The 16,585-nt window shown below is 50.0% G+C and overlaps 1 protein-coding gene and 1 non-coding gene across 3 annotated transcripts; one reads left to right on the top strand and one right to left on the bottom strand.

Moving 5' to 3' along the window:
* The first annotated feature begins 451 nt into the window (after window positions 1–451).
* Window positions 452–7,807, top strand: LOC132244175 (acidic leucine-rich nuclear phosphoprotein 32 family member E-like). Of its 2 annotated transcripts, none has more exons than XM_059715218.1 (6): window positions 452–573; window positions 2,778–2,927; window positions 3,738–3,860; window positions 5,336–5,501; window positions 5,942–6,090; window positions 7,508–7,807. In XM_059715218.1, exons 2-6 carry the CDS (start codon window positions 2,868–2,870, stop codon window positions 7,580–7,582), a joined length of 573 nt encoding a protein of 190 aa, XP_059571201.1. In that variant the 5' UTR covers window positions 452–573; window positions 2,778–2,867; the 3' UTR covers window positions 7,583–7,807. The 2 variants fall into 2 exon arrangements, with proteins under 2 accessions (XP_059571201.1, XP_059571202.1); XM_059715219.1 differs by lacking the exon at window positions 452–573 and adding an exon at window positions 607–700.
* Window positions 7,808–15,347: 7,540 nt separating this feature from the next.
* Window positions 15,348–15,420, bottom strand: TRNAR-UCU (transfer RNA arginine (anticodon UCU)). Its single transcript has one exon. It is a non-coding gene; the product is annotated as a tRNA-Arg (tRNA).
* Window positions 15,421–16,585: the final 1,165 nt, after the last annotated feature.

Here is a 16,585-nt window from a genome sequence, read left to right as displayed (position 1 = left end):
CTCCTCTTTCAAGCCCCTTGCACAAGTATCTGCCAGCTCCTTGCTGCAGTTTTCACTAAACACAGTGTTATCTTTAGCCCGTCATTCGGCTAATCTCTGCCTTCGCACCGAACACCTAGACACGTCCCTTTTTCTTTTCTAGCGCCTATAACACCTCATTAGTCTGCTTCCAGCCGCCCAGCCCTGACCCCGCCGACCAAACCACCCCACCGCATAACACGTAATGGCGCCCAACAGCCGCCAACGGTCGCATTTAAGAGCTCGGAGCCTCGACGGGCGTCCGGCGGAGCCAATCGGCCGCCGCCGCGCCGCTCCTCCAATGGGAAGCGGCGTAGCGAGAGGAAGCGCTCGCCCCTTCCTTGGCCCCACCTCGCCGGCCGCGGGGGGCGTGTCCTGGGCGAGGGGGCGCGGCGCGCCATGGCATGGAGGCTCAGTGCGCGCCCGGCCGCTGAGCAGCGCGGAGCTCCGGCCGGCGGCGGCGGCGGCGGCCCAGGTCTCCCTGCCCGCGCGGGCTCGGCCGTGGAGGTGATGAAGCGCGTGGTGCTGGAGCTGAGGAACCGCGCGCCCGAGAAGGTGAGCTCGGGGCCGCCATGTCGCGGCGGTGCCCGGCGCTGCGCGTGCCCCGACCCGGCATGGAGCAGCCCCGGGCCCCAAAACACCCCTCCTCGGCGTGCTCCTTACTACGCAGTTGTGCCTTGTGGTGCGTTCTCCTAATTATTCACCTCCTGACCGCGTATTATTATTATCATTATTATTATTGCAACAATAAGATTGTTTTTGGACGGGCCAAGGCTTCTTCTGCCCCCTGCGCTGCTTGTAGAAAAGTGAAGGAGGGCTGGAAGCCCCTGCGCGGGGCACGGGCTCGCCGCGGTCGCTGCTGCGGGCATCTGTTCTCGTTGTTCGGCTGATTTTCGGGGAATTAGGAACTTGCTTTTCTTTTCCGCCTCCCCCTTTTTCCTTGGGTGATCTCCGAGTCTGGGTCCTCCCCCGCGATGCGCCCGCCATCAGTTTCTCGGTTGTGTTTGGGGGTGAGTTTTGGGGGGGGACGTGTTAAAGTATCCTTGTTAAAAATAAATGAATAAATGGACAGCTGCTTTTCTTCGGGGCGGGGAGAAGCCCGAAGTCGCGTGCCCCCGCTCGCCCGTCCCTCCTGTGCTGGCGTTGCTGGCAGGACGGGTCTTCAGTTATTTTTACCTTCTCGCTGGTGGAGGTTGCGAACAGGTCGTAGCGGCACCGAATCCATCTTCAAAAAAAAGAAAAAAAAAGACCACTTTTTGTCCACCCCCACGCCCCGAGGTGGCTGTAGGCAGGTGGTATCTGATGCATGGTTTTTCCCCTGCTGCGTAGGGAAAGATTGTGGCCGCGCTTTGCTTTTTAGGAGAGGGTCGTGGTTTTACTTAATCTCCTGTAGTAACTTCATTGACTGCAGTGCCAGCTGCATGGAGAGCAGGCTGATTAACAGCAGGGAAGCGGAGGCTGCAAGTTGAACTCGGCCAACAAATGATTTGTCGCTCCAGCAGATGTTTTGGCATTTAGGTCAGTAAGGACGCTATCGACTGGCGTGTCTTGCTCTCCCCAAGAATAAAGTCCAGATAGGTTGATATTGCAAAGTGCTTTTACTCCACCCCGGCCTGGGTGACTGACGGCACAAAGATTCCCTGCATAAAAACTACTCCGATAAACAGTGTATTTCTTAACAAGTTGACTGTGTCGGATTCTTTTTTTAAAGCCTTTTAACTGTGGCTGGAGTTACCCCCCCCCCCCACCCCCCCAAAATGGTTTCAGTCTTTCCCTTTTCTTCAGGGCAAAGCCTGAACAACTTTGGGACTTGGAAACCACGAAACAATTCAAAGCTGGTCTCTCTGGTCACCTTTTTCTGCAGCAACATGAAATAAGATTGTAAACTTGAAACAAATGAGCAGCTCGTGCCCACCAAAATAACTCAGAAGTCTCCAGTGAACAAGTGACTTTTTTAGTCCTCTCTACAGATGAATCTTTCAGAGCTGAACTTCCCAGACTGGTGTTGCGTTTAATCCTTTTTGTTTGCAGCCGGATTGGTAAACTAGCAACTGTGGTCAACCCACCGTTGGGGACATGGAGGACGGACAAGCAGAAAATGGATTTTTCCCTACAGGACGTTCAGCGACACAGAGTAAATGCATCTAGAATGAAGAAGCAAATGCTTCAGTCTGGTGCATTATTAACCTATGGTACTCTCTGCCTCAATATTTTGAGGGTCAAAGCTATAGGGTTTGCAAGAGGATTTGGTGCTTTTTTCTGGCAAGCGAGGCTATACCCCCTTATTTTAAATAGTGAATGGGAATATAAACCCTCATCTGGGCATGAAGCAACCATTAAGTGATGGCTCTGGAAGGAAACTATATGCGTAGGTCATTCTGTAATTGCCTAGTTGGCTTTTGGCTCCTTGCTTCTTCTGATGCATCTGTTCCGGCTTTCATCAGAACCAGGACCGTGGGTTTTTGTCCGGCCCGGTAAAGGACTGCGATTGTGAACTCTGTCTTGGTGGTTGTGCTTTCTGAAGCCAGCATGTTAACAGAAATAAATTAAGTTTTTATCTTCTGGTTCTCTGTGATGGTGCTTCATACTCTGTTTACTTCCTCTCAAGGTTGATATGGTCGATGAGTTCAGACAACTCAAGTTCAGGTCGTCCCAGATGAGAAGTAAAGCCTGTCGTCAGGCTGCTGGTTTGGCCCGAATTGCTTGCTTGGTTGAGGGTCCCTATTAAAGTAATAAGTGACGTTCTGTTTTGTTTCAAGGTGACAGAGTTAGTGCTTGATAACTGCTGATCCAGCAATGGCGAAATTGAAGGTCTGAATGACTCCTTTAAAGAGCTGGAGTTTCTCAGCATGGCCAACGTAGAGCTGACATCCCTGGCCAAGCTCCCCACCTTGAGTAAGCTCCGAAAGGTATGCATCTTCAGACAAAAACCCATCGGTTCTCTCCTGCCAAAGTTGTATACCTTGAAACACAGCAACAGTTAAACTACTTGCGTATTTCCATAGTCACAGTCACGTTTGCATCTCATTGAAATGTTTTACTAAACATTGCGAACTTAAGAATTAAGTCTTTAAGACCCTGAATGTAATTAAAGCTGGTTTCAAACATTAATGAGCCAAAGTACTGAAAAAGCATCACTTGAAAACTGTTAACGATGGCCATCCCAGTCTGTTGTAAAGAGAGGGGGTCGGGAGCAGTCGCATTAGGTGAAGTGCTGGGAACACTGAAATCATTGTTCGTTACCTGTAAGGAACCAGTTTCAACCTAGTCTGTTGACCTAAAGCCTGTACGAAGATCCAATGCTATGTTTCACATCCCCGTGTAAAAAATAAAGCCTGGAAATATTTTAAGTTTGCACCATAGTAAGTATGCTAACTGAACAGTTGGGATCGGTGAGATCACTTGCCGACTTACAGTAGAACGTGCTTGAGTGTCTGTAGGCACCCAAGTATGAAACTAGTTAATGAATTATCACTCTCAAGTGCAGGTGTGAAGAGCTTCTGAAATAAATGTTAGGCTCTAAAGAGACGTACATGTGATCAACATGGGTTGCTATGTTTTTAACCAGATTTCATTTTATGCAAGTAATCTGAGGTTTTACGGGCTCTACAGGAAGTCAATAGTCTTGTGATGCATTTGTTCTTTCAATAAAATACAGGCTCTTGATTTTGATAGCAATCAAACCAACCATCTAATTATCCAACTTTTGTGTGCTGTAGCTGGAATTGAGCGACAACATCATTTCGGGAGGCCTAGAGGTCCTGGCAGGAAGATGTCCAAATCTCACACCTCTAAATCTAAGTGGCAACAAAATCAAAGATCTCAGCACTGTGGAAGCCCTTGTAAGTACAAAGTCAGATTCTTAGAAGATTGCAGTGTGGTAAAGAAGTCAGAATCTTTCTAGCATTATAAAAGAAAAATAACAATAATTTTATCATTGAATGCAAATGTAAAGTTTGTAAGTGCCTGACGATAGAAGGTCATTGCAAGTAGAAGGGATAAGTACAACAAACACAGTTGAAATAGGAAATCAATAAAACACAAAAAGATAATAAACAAGATGGCTTTAGCGTGACATTCAACAGAACTGAACAGTATGCAAAAAGTAAAACTCTCACTATTTCCCAAGCCTTGGGTAGCTTTTTGTTGCCAGTTCTGGCAACATTTGAATCTTCTTTTTTCTGAATTTCTGTATCCCACTTAGGCCAGTATTGATTACTCCTATTGCAATACATGCATCATCTGATGGTTCATTAGAGACAGACTTGTAAAGACACTGTAGTAATCAATTTTGTGTCAGCCGTGGGGTTTACAGGAGGAGATGTATTCAAACTTGTGGTCTGTCAGCGATAGTTCTGTATTCCCCCGTATTTGTTTTCAGTGGTTAAAACGCATTAAAAGACACCGTGATTTCTTTAATAACAACCGATTTCTGCGGAAAAAGAAGTGAAACTGCTTGGTTAGTAAATGAAAGGTATCCACAAGACCATTTTTAACAAGTGGTTTGTGGCCTAGTAAAAACAGTTCACAAATTTTTAATTAAGTTTTTGGAAGCAAGGTGCTAATCTTTATGATTAATTTTGCTGTTCTTATTACTAAACACAGGCTAAACAAGTGTTTGAGAAACTTGGTAATGATAGTCTGCCTTGCATCTCACTGGTTCGAGTTGTCACAGAGATAAAATTGTTTCTATTTAAGTTAATTATACTTGTTGCATACTTGTTTAAGTGCCAAAACTACCCTCTGAAAGTGGTGTCTCTTATACATGGCCCCCAAAACCGCAATTTCTTAGTATCACTGAAGTATTGAAAAGAACACCTCAAACAGCTAATGATTATAATGGGCTACAAAACCCAGATCTCCTACTCCCTAAGCAGGATTACCTCTATCAGCACATCCCATAGCTGCCCCATTCAGGCCATGGAAAGCTGTCTGTCCACCAGGCATGGTAGGATTGGTGCTGGGACAGTTGGCTGTGCTGACCCCAGAGAATGGGAGAGCCCTGGGTGATTTATAGGATCATATGGGGCTTCCAGAAACAAAGACATGCATCTTAATGGGAAGTAACCTGGGTCACAGCTATTTCAAAAGCAAGTGTAGAGGGAAAGGTGGGATCTCTGGTCTTATGGGGAAGGAACTTTGACTGTCAGCACCAAGACTTCTTAAATGAACTCTGGACAATGGGGAACAGCAAAGGAGAAGAGAAGGTAGTAGGTATACGTAGTAAAATCAATGACATTTAGGAGGCAACAGTCCAGTACTTGGAGGTACCAAATAGTTATTTCATCTCAGTGAGTCATTTTTCATTCATTTTCAGCAAAATCTCAAAAACTTGAAGAGCCTGGACTTGTTCAACTGTGATGTCACAAACCTGGAGGATTACAGGGAAAGCGTTTTTGAGCTGCTTCAACAGATTGCCTACCTAGATGGGTTTGATCAGGAAGATAACGAGGCCCCTGACTCGGAAGACGAGGATGATGAAGGTAACGTCTCTAAACATGCAGTCATGAGTTATGCCATTCAGTCGGTATCTAAATATAAAATTGGAACTAGAGTGACTGCAACTGCTGGAGCACAAATCAGCTACATTTTTGAAGTGTAGGCCAGTATCAAATACTGCTTCTGTTGAGTAATGAGGGCGGGGGGAATGCGCTTGCAAACAGTGTAGTCATGGGTGCTGTGCACAGTTAAAGGAGAGTTGCACGTAGGAAAACATGAGTACAAATCTTTTTACTGAGACATAACTATATAAAAGCAGTCGTTTTATTGCTGATACCAAAAGCTTTTGCTTTTTTTTGGACCCGTCATTTTCATATTTGATTCTGTAGCTCATTCGGTTTTTAGAAGCTTATTTAAGATGAGTTTACAAACAAGCCTTTGAGGTTTAAGTGAAGCTGTAAGGAATTAATTACCTGCCTTTCAGAAGGGGATGAGGAGGATGAAGAAGATGAAGATGAAGCTGGTCCACCAGGAGAATACGAAGAAGATGAAGATGATGCGGGTTCAGATTTGGGGGAGGGTGAAGAGGAGGAAGAAGTTGGTCTTTTATACCTGATGATGAAGGAGATCCAGGTAGGACTTTCCCTTTTCTACTGTAAGACTTAGGATTTCCTTGACACTGTCTGATTATACATGTGTAATAATTTAAACTTCTGTAAGCAGAACCGTGTAAATCCACTATCAGATGTGAGCCATAGGCTACTTTAGAGAGAGACCTTTTACTATCAAAAAAGTGCGTTGCAGTAGGAGAGCCACTTCTCTTTGGTATTCTGCATTGTCTTGCTCAGTGAAATGCTTCAAGGTTCATTACTGCGCTGCCTTGAAGAATTAGTGTTGTTATCTACCAGGTCACCAGGTCAGATTTTGAGGAGAAAAACCCCCTTCCAAAGCTAAAAACGAAATCTCATTTGAGGATCTGAGTAAGAACTTGGCAGTAATTCTTTGAGAAAATGAATGAACACTTGATTGGTGGGGGTGGCAATATTGGTAGAAACCTCAATATACTTAGTGGCTTCTGTGTACGGCGGCTGCCAGGAGGTGAAGAACTGCAGCATGAGCTAAAGAAATTGGGAACTAAAGTACTCCTAATGTTACCACAACACAGCTTGGTAACAGAGGAAGGACTCCTTTCATTTGTTGTTGCTGGGGAGTAGGCAGTAGCCAACATTAAGCGCACACGGTTCAGAAAGTCCCGTCTTAACAATTTCAGTATATTTTGGAAAGGGAAAATGAGGACTGGAATCAGCATAATTATACACCAGCTAAACCTGAACTTGAATAAATCCAGCAAAAGCACATCCTAAATTTACGTGTCGGTTAAAGATGAAATTCCAGAATGAATTGCTAAATGCCTTTCAACTTTTACCAGATGTTGTAAAGCATTTCATTTGGCAGATAATATATTTGCAAAGATATTACCTACATGCAAAAAAAGGTTTAGTTTGTCCTCAGTTCCTGCTATTGCACTTATACTACTGGAGATCTCGGTGTATGTGTGTAACATTTCTAGGATTTCATGTAGCCAAGTGGCCTAAATTTGTCCAGTTACCCCATTTAGAAAGCAACTTTTGTTTTGTTTCGAAACAAAACAGCTCTGGATGTATAAACTCTTTTTTCTCCCTTCTTGTTTGACTTCCGTTACCGACAAAAAGGGTTCTTCTCAGCTGTTGCTGTTGTGGGCCACTGAATTTTGTAATGCTCTTCTTGAGACATTTTCACAGCTAGTTGGCATAATCATTAGGTCAGAAGTAACAGCAGAAAAAGACTCTAATAAAAGACTCCAGCCTTGGTTTTGTACACCTTTGCTAACCTGATAAGTGTAATACAGTAAATTGGGACTCTGGTCTGTACAAATGTCTAGTAATAAAAACAAATTAAACATGATCTTTAAACCTCAAAGTGCTGTTTTAATCTTCTGCAAAGCACATGTCATTACAACCTAAGCATACGGTAGTTTTTAAAAAATCTCTTAATGTTCTGTATCTTGAAGGATGAAGATGATGATGACGATTACGTCGAAGAAGGTGGCGATGAGGGGGAAGAAGGCAGGTTCTGCAAAGCGTGAAAGCTGTTTGTTTTGTTTTTTTAAACAACATGTCCATTCTTTTGGCATCTGTAAATTAGCAAATCTCAGCTCGCTGCCATTGTCAGCTTATGGCACATCTGTTCAGCTCATCTGTTTAACACCACGTAACCCTTGGATGAAATGGGCAAAAAAAATCTTTTACGTTTAAAGGTGTACTTGGTAGTCCTGTTTGTCTGAGACATAAAGACATACCAAAAACTAGAACTCTTGGTTTCAAAATGATACCTTTTATTAGACCAACTGGGAAATGGCATTTTCTCCCCAACAGGGAGAACCTTGTTGGGGAGCTGGACACAGGGTCCAGTGTGTCATTAATCAATGCCAGCCTTGTGTCACCTGCAGCTATAATCCTGGGGAGGACCCTTAGCATTCAAGGGGTGGGGTGCCCACCATTTGAGGTACCTGTAACACGTCCCTACATCGAGTGGAGAGGCTGTGGGATGTGCATAGACGCGAGTGTGCTGGAAGGGGCTCCTGTCCCCATCCTGGCGGGACGTGATATTATGGAGCTAGAATACCTGCCCAGGGAGGAGGGCCACCTCCTAGAGCTAGAGCCAGAGCCCTACCGTGTTAATGTGGTGACCCGTGAACAGAGCGGAAAGGCTAAGGCGGGAGGAGTGGAAACTTCCCAGGGCCTGGTCACCCAATTGGCTACAGAGGCAGAGGGGGAGGAAGGAGAGACTCTGACTCCCTCTGACTGCAAGCAGCCCCTGGCCATTGAGGAAACCAGCGACCTGGAGGTGGGATTAAGTGACAGTCCCGGGGAGGAGTCTGGTCAGTCAGTGGCAGAGGAAACAGACTCTTGGGGAGAAGTTGGAGGACGCCCCTGAGGGTGGGGGTGCACTACTTACAGGAGCACCTGAGCTCCCTGCTGATTGCTTAGCGGGGCAGGAGGAGTTCACGCAGGAGGTTCTGGCGGACCCCAGCTTGGAGGAACTCCGGCAGAGGGCTCAGGAGTCGGAGACGGAGTTCACCCCAGAAAAGAGGGAACAGGTGGTCTGGGACAAGGGACTCCTTTATCGGTCGTGGATACCGAAGAACCTGGCCAAGACCTGGGAGCCCTCTCGCCAGCTCTTAGTACCTCGAAAATTCAGGCAACAATTGCTTTCCTCAGTTCGTGATTAAGCTTGTGCCGGTTGCATGGGCAGGGAGCGGACGCGCCAGCGGCTGCAGGCGAACTTCTCTTGGCCCAGGATTGCCCAGAACGTGACGGACTACTGCAAATCCTGTGAGACGTGTCAGTGGATGGGCAAGAGTGGGGGCAAACAAAGAGCTCCCCTACAGCCTCTCCTGATCATCGAACAACCTTCCTACAGAGTGGGTATAGACATTGTGGGCCCGCGGAGACATCGGACCCACAGAGGGAAGAAATCCTGACTCTGGTGGACTTTAGGACACGGTACCCGGTGGCAGTTGCCTTAACCTCCACTGAGGCACCAGTAGTTGCGAATGCCCTGACTAACATCTTCTTCCAGCTGGGTTTCCCCTCCGAGGTCCTGACTGACCGGGGTGGGAACTTCCTGGCCGAGGTGATGAAGTGCTTGTGGGAGTGCTGTGGGGTGAAACACCTTAAGACCACAGCCTACCATCCTCAACCAAATGGGCTGATGGAAAGGTTTAATGGGACCTTGAATGGGATGCTAAAGGCCTAGGCGGCCTCTAATCCCAATGACTGGGATGAGAAACTGCCGCATCTGCTCTTTGCCTACCGGGAGGTGCCCCAGGAGTCCACTGGGTTCTCGCCATTCGAGTTGATGTTTGGGAGGCGAGTTCAAGGTCCTCCCGATTTGGTGAGAGAGGAGTGGAAAGGGAAGATCCCTTCCACAAAGACCTGCGGTGGAGCATGTGCTTAACTTTTGTCAGAAACTGACTGACATGATGAAGGTGGCACGAGACTCCCTGGCCCAGGCGCAGGAGAAGCAGAGTGTCTGGTATGAGAAAAAGGCTCGCTTGCGTACCTTCGAGCGAGGCGACAAGGTCATGGTGTTCCTGCCACTAAAAGCGCACAAGCTGCAAGTGGCCTGGGAGGGTCCCCAGCTCATCCTGGACAGGCTGGAGGATGTGAGTTATGTGGGAAGCAAGAGCAGGTCACAAAAGACGCCTAAGGTAGTGCATGTGAACATGCTGAAACCCTACATCGACCGAGGGGAGATGGTGTTCTGGGTTTCCCCAGCTGACAGCTCACCCAAGGACCCGGAGTAGCCGGTTGTGCATGGTGACTGGGATGAAGAGGCAAGGATAGAGGAACTCCACCGGCCGGATCATCTGCTGTCCCAGGACAAAGACAAGCTGCTCACCGTACTCAAGGACTACGAGACAATGTTCTCCAACAAACCAGGTAAAACGCACCTGGCTGTGCACACGATAGACACAGGTAGTCATCGCCCTATCCAATCCCGACCCTACACAATCAATGCCAGGGTGATGGAGGAGATAAAGCGGGAACTTGCACAGATGAGGGAGTTAGGGGTGATCCGGCCTTCGACGAGTCCCTGGGCCAGCCCGGTGGTACTCACCTGGAAGCAGGATGGCACCATTCGGTTCTGCGTGGACTACAGAAAGCTGAATGCCATCACCACCCCTGATGATTCATAGATTCATAGATGTTAGGGTCGGAAGGGAACTCAATAGGTCATCGAGTCAGACCCCCTGCATAAGCAGGAAAGAGTGCTGGGTCTAGATGACCCCAGCTAGATACTCATCCAACCTCCTCTTGAAGACCCCCAGGGTAGGGGAGAGCACCACCTCCCTTGGGAGCCCGTTCCAGACCCTGGCCACTCGAACTGTGAAGAAGTTCTTCCAAATGTCCAGTCTAAATCTGCTCTCTGCTAGCTTGTGGGCATTGTTTCTTGTAACCCCCGGGGACGCCTTGGTGAATAAATACTCACCAATTCCCTTCTGTGCCCCCGTGATGAACTTATAGGCAGCCACAAGGTCGCCTCTCAACCTTGTCTTGGGGAGGCTGTAAAGGTCCAGTTTCTCTAGTCTCTCCTCGTAGGGCTTGGTCTGCAGGCCCTTGACCATATGAGTTGCCCTTCTCTGGACCCTCTCCAGGTTATCCGCATCCCTCTTGAAGTGCAGTGCCCAGAATTGCACGCAGTACTCCAACTGCGGTCTGACCAGTGCCCTATAGAGGGGAAGTATCACCTCCTTGGACCTATTCATCATGCATCTGCTGATGCACGATAAAGTGCCATTGGCTTTTCTGATGGCTTCGTCACACTGCCGACTCATGTTCATCTTGGAGTCCACTAGGACTCCAAGATCCCTTTCCGCTTCCGTGCCACCCAGCAGGTCATTCCCTAGGCTGTAGGTGTGCCGGACATTTTTCCTCCCGAGGTGCAGCACTTTGCATTTCTCCTTGTTGAACTGCATTCTGTTGTTTTCTGCCCACTTGTCTAACCTGTCCAGGTCTGCTTGCAGCTGTTCCCTGCCCTCCGGCGTGTCCACTTCTCCCCATAGCTTTGTGTCATCTGGAAACTTGGACAGAGTACATTTCACTCCCTCGTCCAAGTCGCTGATGAAGACATTAAAGAGTATCGGTCCAAGGACCGAGCCCTGCGGGACCCCACTGCCCACACCCTTCCAGGTCGAGACCGACCCATCCACCACGACTCTTTGGGTGCGACCCTCTAGCCAATTCACCACCCACCGGACTGTGCAGTCATCCACATCACAGCCTCTTAACTTGTTCACCAGTATGGGGTGGGATACCGTATCGAAGGCCTTCCTGAAGTCTAAGTATACGACATCCACCCCTCCTCCTGTGTCCAGGCGTTTTGTAACCTGGTCATAAAAAGTGACTAGATTGGTCAGGCACGATCTGTCTGCCACGAACCCGTGCTGCTTTCCCCTCAGCATAATTTGTCCCGCCGGGCTCTCGCAAATGTGAGCCTTGATAATTTTTTCAAAGACTTTGCCAAGGATGGAGGTGAGACTGACTGGCCTATAGTTGCCCGGGTCCTCCTTCCTCCCCTTTTTGAAAATGGGGACCACGTTGGCCCTTTTCCAGTCCTCCGGGGCCACGAGCGTTCAAATATTCCCGCCAGTGGCTCTGCAATGATGTCGGCCAGTGCTTCAGCACCCTCGGATGGAGCTCATCCAGGCCTGCCGACTTAAAGGCATCCAGTTCCTCCAAATGACTCTGCACCATCTCAGGGAATACGCATGGCAGTCTGGCGCCTTGCTTCTGCCTCTCTACAACCCCAGTGAGAGACTTGTCATGCCCCTCGCTTAGGAACACTGAGGCAAAGAACTCGTTGAGGAGTTCAGCCTTGTCCCCCCGTCTGTCACCAATTGCTTCTGCCCATTTAGCAGGGGTCCTATTCCTCCCTGGGCCTTCCTTTTACTCCCTATATATCTAAAAAACAATTTCTTGTTGTCTTTTACTTGGGTTGCCATCCTCAGCTCCACGGTAGCTTTGGCCCGCCTAACTGCCTCCCTACAAGCATGAGCAGAGGAGGTATATTCATATTTAGTGATCTCACCCTGTTTCCACTTGTTATGTGCTCCCCTTTTGGCCCTTAGGCTACCCTGGATTTCTGTGGTCAGCCATGGAAGCCTCCTGGCCCCTTTCCCTTTTTTGCCTCGCTCAGGGATCATCTTGCTTTGTGCTCGAAGGATCATTTCCTTTAGGCACAGCCACCCTTCTTGGGCTCCCATCCCTTCAAAACTCCTACTCTGCAGTGCGTCCTTGACTAATCGCCTGAGTGCAAGGACGCACTGCAGAGTAGGAGTTTTGAAGGGATGGGAGCCCTCTGGCGTGTCCACTTCTCCCCATAGCTTTGTGTCATCTGCAAACTTGGACAGAGTACATTTCACTCCCTCGTCCAAGTCACTGATGAAGACATTAAAGAATGTCTCCCGAGCAAGAACAAGGAGCCTCCCCTACTGCCCCGTCCTGCTTGTGCTTCTTCCACGTCACCCATTTCCCTAAGTACCGCAGGGCTTTGCTCACCATCACCCGGCAAACCAGGTTTAAAGCCCTCCTCGCTAGGTTAGCCAGCTTATCTGCCAACATGACCATCCCTCCTGTGTCCGGCGCAGGGCTTGCACTTGATTTTGCTGAACGTCACTGCAGAAGAGGTTCTGTCTCCGGGACATGCGACATTCATGGGTGGTGCCTACTGCTCTCATGCCCAGGCCCATATTCCCTCCCTTAAAGGATAATCAGTTCTTTGCTAATACTTGGGATTTCTTGGTTTCCTTTCCTGGAGCAGGGCTCTGGGGGCCACACTAGTGGGGGAATGGCAGGATCAAAAGCTCACGTGTGACAGGACCAGAACACACTGTCATGCTTGGCCCTGTTGTGCCCCCCGTCCTACACCAGGCAAGAACAGCCCGTCACCCAGCTCTCATCCAGCCCCGAGAAGCAGCAGTTCTTGTGTTCTTGTTGAGGAGATGTCCGAGGAGGAGCAGACATTAGGTTTGGATGCTCTTTAATTAGGAAAACTGCAATCAAGCCTGCACAGCTGCGTCCACACAAGAACTGATGAAGGTGCCAGGCCAGAACAGTGCATGGGACAAGGGGGCGCTTGAGGCGGCAGCCTATACCCACCACAGAGCAGGCGCAGGCAGGCTCCTGGGGGCCAGGACTGGAGCACAGACCTGCAAGCAATGAGGGCCCATTCCAGGGGCATCGGGAACAGCTGCTGCTCCCTCTGCACCTGGAGGCTGCAGACAAAGCCGTGGGGCAGACCAGCTCCTCGGTCTGTGGGCTGCGTGTGCGTGTCTGTCAGTCCAGTGGCGTGACCAGTGGGAGGCAAGTGCGAGCGAGCTCCAGGTGCAGGTTTAGAGGAGGCACCACAATGGCAGCTCCTGGGGAGCCCACACTGCCACAGCAGCAGCCACGGCAAAAGGACACCGAGTGGTGGCAGCAGCAGGAGCAAGGGCCTTTGAATCTCTAGAGAAGGCAAGAAATGCACACACGTGCATGCATGCATGTGCTCACTCACACACACACACACACACACACATACACGCATACACACTTCCTCTTGCTTCCTCCTGGTGACCACATGCAGAACGATGATCCCAGGGACCAGGACTGCCAGCACCCGCAGCAGGAAAAGCCCCTTGGTGCGGCAGTAGGACAGCGATGGGCACCTGGATAGCTCAATACACGTGTAGGAGTTAGGTCAGCTTGGAAACAAAAACCATGGAGGCAGCTGGAGCTCAGGCTCCAAAGCACTTGGCTCAGGCCAGGCCAGGGGCAGCATGGGGACTCCCAGTTGCTCAGTCATCAAATCCCTGCGTAAGCTGCTGCTGTGTTCGGGGTCTGTAGGGCACACCCAGTGCGCGTGCGGCTGACACGAGCAGCACTGAGGTCAGGACGGAGCACAGCACCCAGCACCCGCTAGGCAGCCACAAGTGCAGGACGCGTGGGAACAGCAGGCTGGCAAGCAAAGAGTGTCCTTCTGCAGCCCAGCAATGTGGGCGCTCTGGGGGCTCCCTGCTAAGAGCAGCATTTCCACACTGTGTAATGGAAACAGTCCTGGCCTGACAGCCCGCGTGAGCCAGAAAGAGGCCCTGGCAGGCCCTCAGCATGACAACACTGGGCTGAAATCCCTACAGGTGCAGAGGGATGCCCACGGAGGTGGTGGAGGCGGTCAATGCTGGGCATGAGGAGGATGGAGAGAGAACTGGAGGGCAGCAAGGGGGAGATAAAGATTATTTTGAAAAACATTAATTTTCTCACAATCTTGTCATGATTCATTTTTGCTTGCTTGCTTGAACCCTGGCTGCCTGGCACCTTGAATGGTGCATATCCTGGTGCAGGGCAGGACCACTCAGCTCGGCTGTGTCTGATGCAGCTCCCAAACTCAGACGCTCCAAACAAGCTAAGGGTGCAGCAGAGGATTGTAGCCAGGACAAGCAGGGTCTGTAATGCCTCCTGACAAGTGCCCTGCCAAACGCACCCCCGTGAGGCTTGTACAAAAAGCATGTGGCCAAGTTGGAGAGAGTAAATGGCTGTGGGACTGGGGGGCAGGATTTGTAAGGAGAGGCTAAGGGAACTGGGTGTATTGAGTTTGGAAAAGAGAAGACTGAGAAGGGATTTGATAGCAGCCTTTACCTACCTGGTACGGTTAAGGGCTTGCAGACCAAGCCCTACGAGAAGAGACTAGGGCACCTGGACCTTTTCAGCCTCCGCAAGAGAAGGTTGAGAGGCGACCTTGTGGCTGCCTATAAGTTCATCACGGGGGCACAGAAGGGAATTGGTGAGGCTTTACTCACCAAGGCGCCCCCAGGGGTTACAAGAAATAATGGCCACAAGCTAGCAGAGAGCAGATTTAGACTGGACATTAGGAAGAACTTCTTCACAGTTCGAGTGGCCAAGGTCTGGAACAGGCTCCCAAGGGAGGTGGTGCTCTCCCCTCCCCTGGGGGTCTTCAAGAGGAGGTTGGATAAGCATCTAGCTGGGGTCATCTAGACCCAGCACTCTTTCCTGCCTATGCAGGGGGTTGGACTCGATCATCTCCTGAGGTCCCTTCTGGCCCTAACACCTATCAATCTGTACCTGCAGGGTGGTTTCAAGGAGCACAAAGCTGGACTGCTCTCAGTGGCCACATATGAAAGAAGAAGACATAATAGGCTCAAAGTCCTGCAAGGGAGGGTGAAGTTGGATGTTAGTAAAACCTCCCTCCTTATGAGGGTGGTGAAGCACTGGAACTGGTTACTTAGAAGAAGCCTGTGAACATATGTTCACTGCCTTCTCATCTGCACCTTGGTTAAAGATTAACAAGATCACCCCAGGAGGGACTTGAACCCACAATCCCTGGCTTAGAAGGCCAGTGCCTTATCCATTAGGCCACTGGGGTTTCTTGGTGCCCTTTTTCCCCAAGGATGGGCTTCCCTGCCTGCGCCCATGTGTTCTCAAAACAACGGTGGACAATGAATGCTTTTCTTCTGGCACTGCAGAAGGACTGCCATTTACTGGGTGACACCACAGATCCCGCATCCAGCCTCCCGTGGCACACGGTGCTAGACAGCGGATGCTGAAAGGCAGAGCAAACCGGATCAGACCAGGGTATTTTGCACGGTTCCTCTTCCACTTGCAGCCTCCAGTGTTTAGGGTCTAGGACGCTGCGATTCAGAGGCTGTCTGCTCTAGAAGCAGCTCCTGGGTGGCCCCATGCTGTGCTGGACGGCAACGCGCTTCTCTTCAACCCCAAAAGCCAGGTTCCTCTCCTGCTCGCTGGCCACCTGCTCGGGCTCGCCCACCTCTGCTGCTCACATGCCTCCCTCTCCTGCTCCTGCCACCGGGTGCCAAGCCGGCAGGTTGGCCAGCCACTCCTCCATGACGGTGCCCAGCTGCCCAGCAGGAGGGTGCTGTCCTACGCCTGGTGCTGGTGGAGACGGTGCATTCAGAGGGTCTGGTCATCGGGGCACCATTCCTCAAGCTGCATCCCTGGTGGCAGCTGGTGCCTCTCCCCCACGCACAGCTGCTGGACCTGCAGAGCGAGGACACTGTGGACACTTGTACATGTGTCACTACGGCAGTGTTGTTCTTGCACCATGATGTAGTACTTCCTTCTGCAAGTGTTACATCATGGCGCAGTAACAGCCCGTAGTATGCCATTACGTGTGGCACACTGTTATTTTTAGCAGAGTGCTACACCAGGGGAGCACGTCGCTGTGGTGACATGCTGTTGGTTATGTGTAGACACCTGCAGACGCTACATCACTGTAGTGTGTTGCTACGGCAACCTAGTGCCACATGTAGACATGCCCTGTAACGGGACTGTAAGGGGTTGCAGTGGAAAGGACTGTGACGTGAAGGACAAGACGATTTGTGGGCAAAGGGGAAAGGGGCCAGAGGGAAGAGCTGCTTCCCGAGGGTCCCGGGCTGAGGAGGGTCAGGCCTCTCCTTGTGGGACTGCTCCAGGGAAAGGAGAGGCCAGGTTCAAAGCTTGGCCAGTTAGAGGAAGGGCATCCCTCATTGCCTGAGAAGGCAGGGAGGAGGAGAAGACAGAGCCTCTTTTTG

This window comes from Alligator mississippiensis, chromosome 11 (genome assembly GCF_030867095.1).
Source record: "Alligator mississippiensis isolate rAllMis1 chromosome 11, rAllMis1, whole genome shotgun sequence".
Taxonomy (NCBI): domain Eukaryota; kingdom Metazoa; phylum Chordata; order Crocodylia; family Alligatoridae; genus Alligator; species Alligator mississippiensis.
Note: the sequence above shows the minus strand (reverse complement) of the source record. Positions and strands in the feature narration are given on the sequence as shown.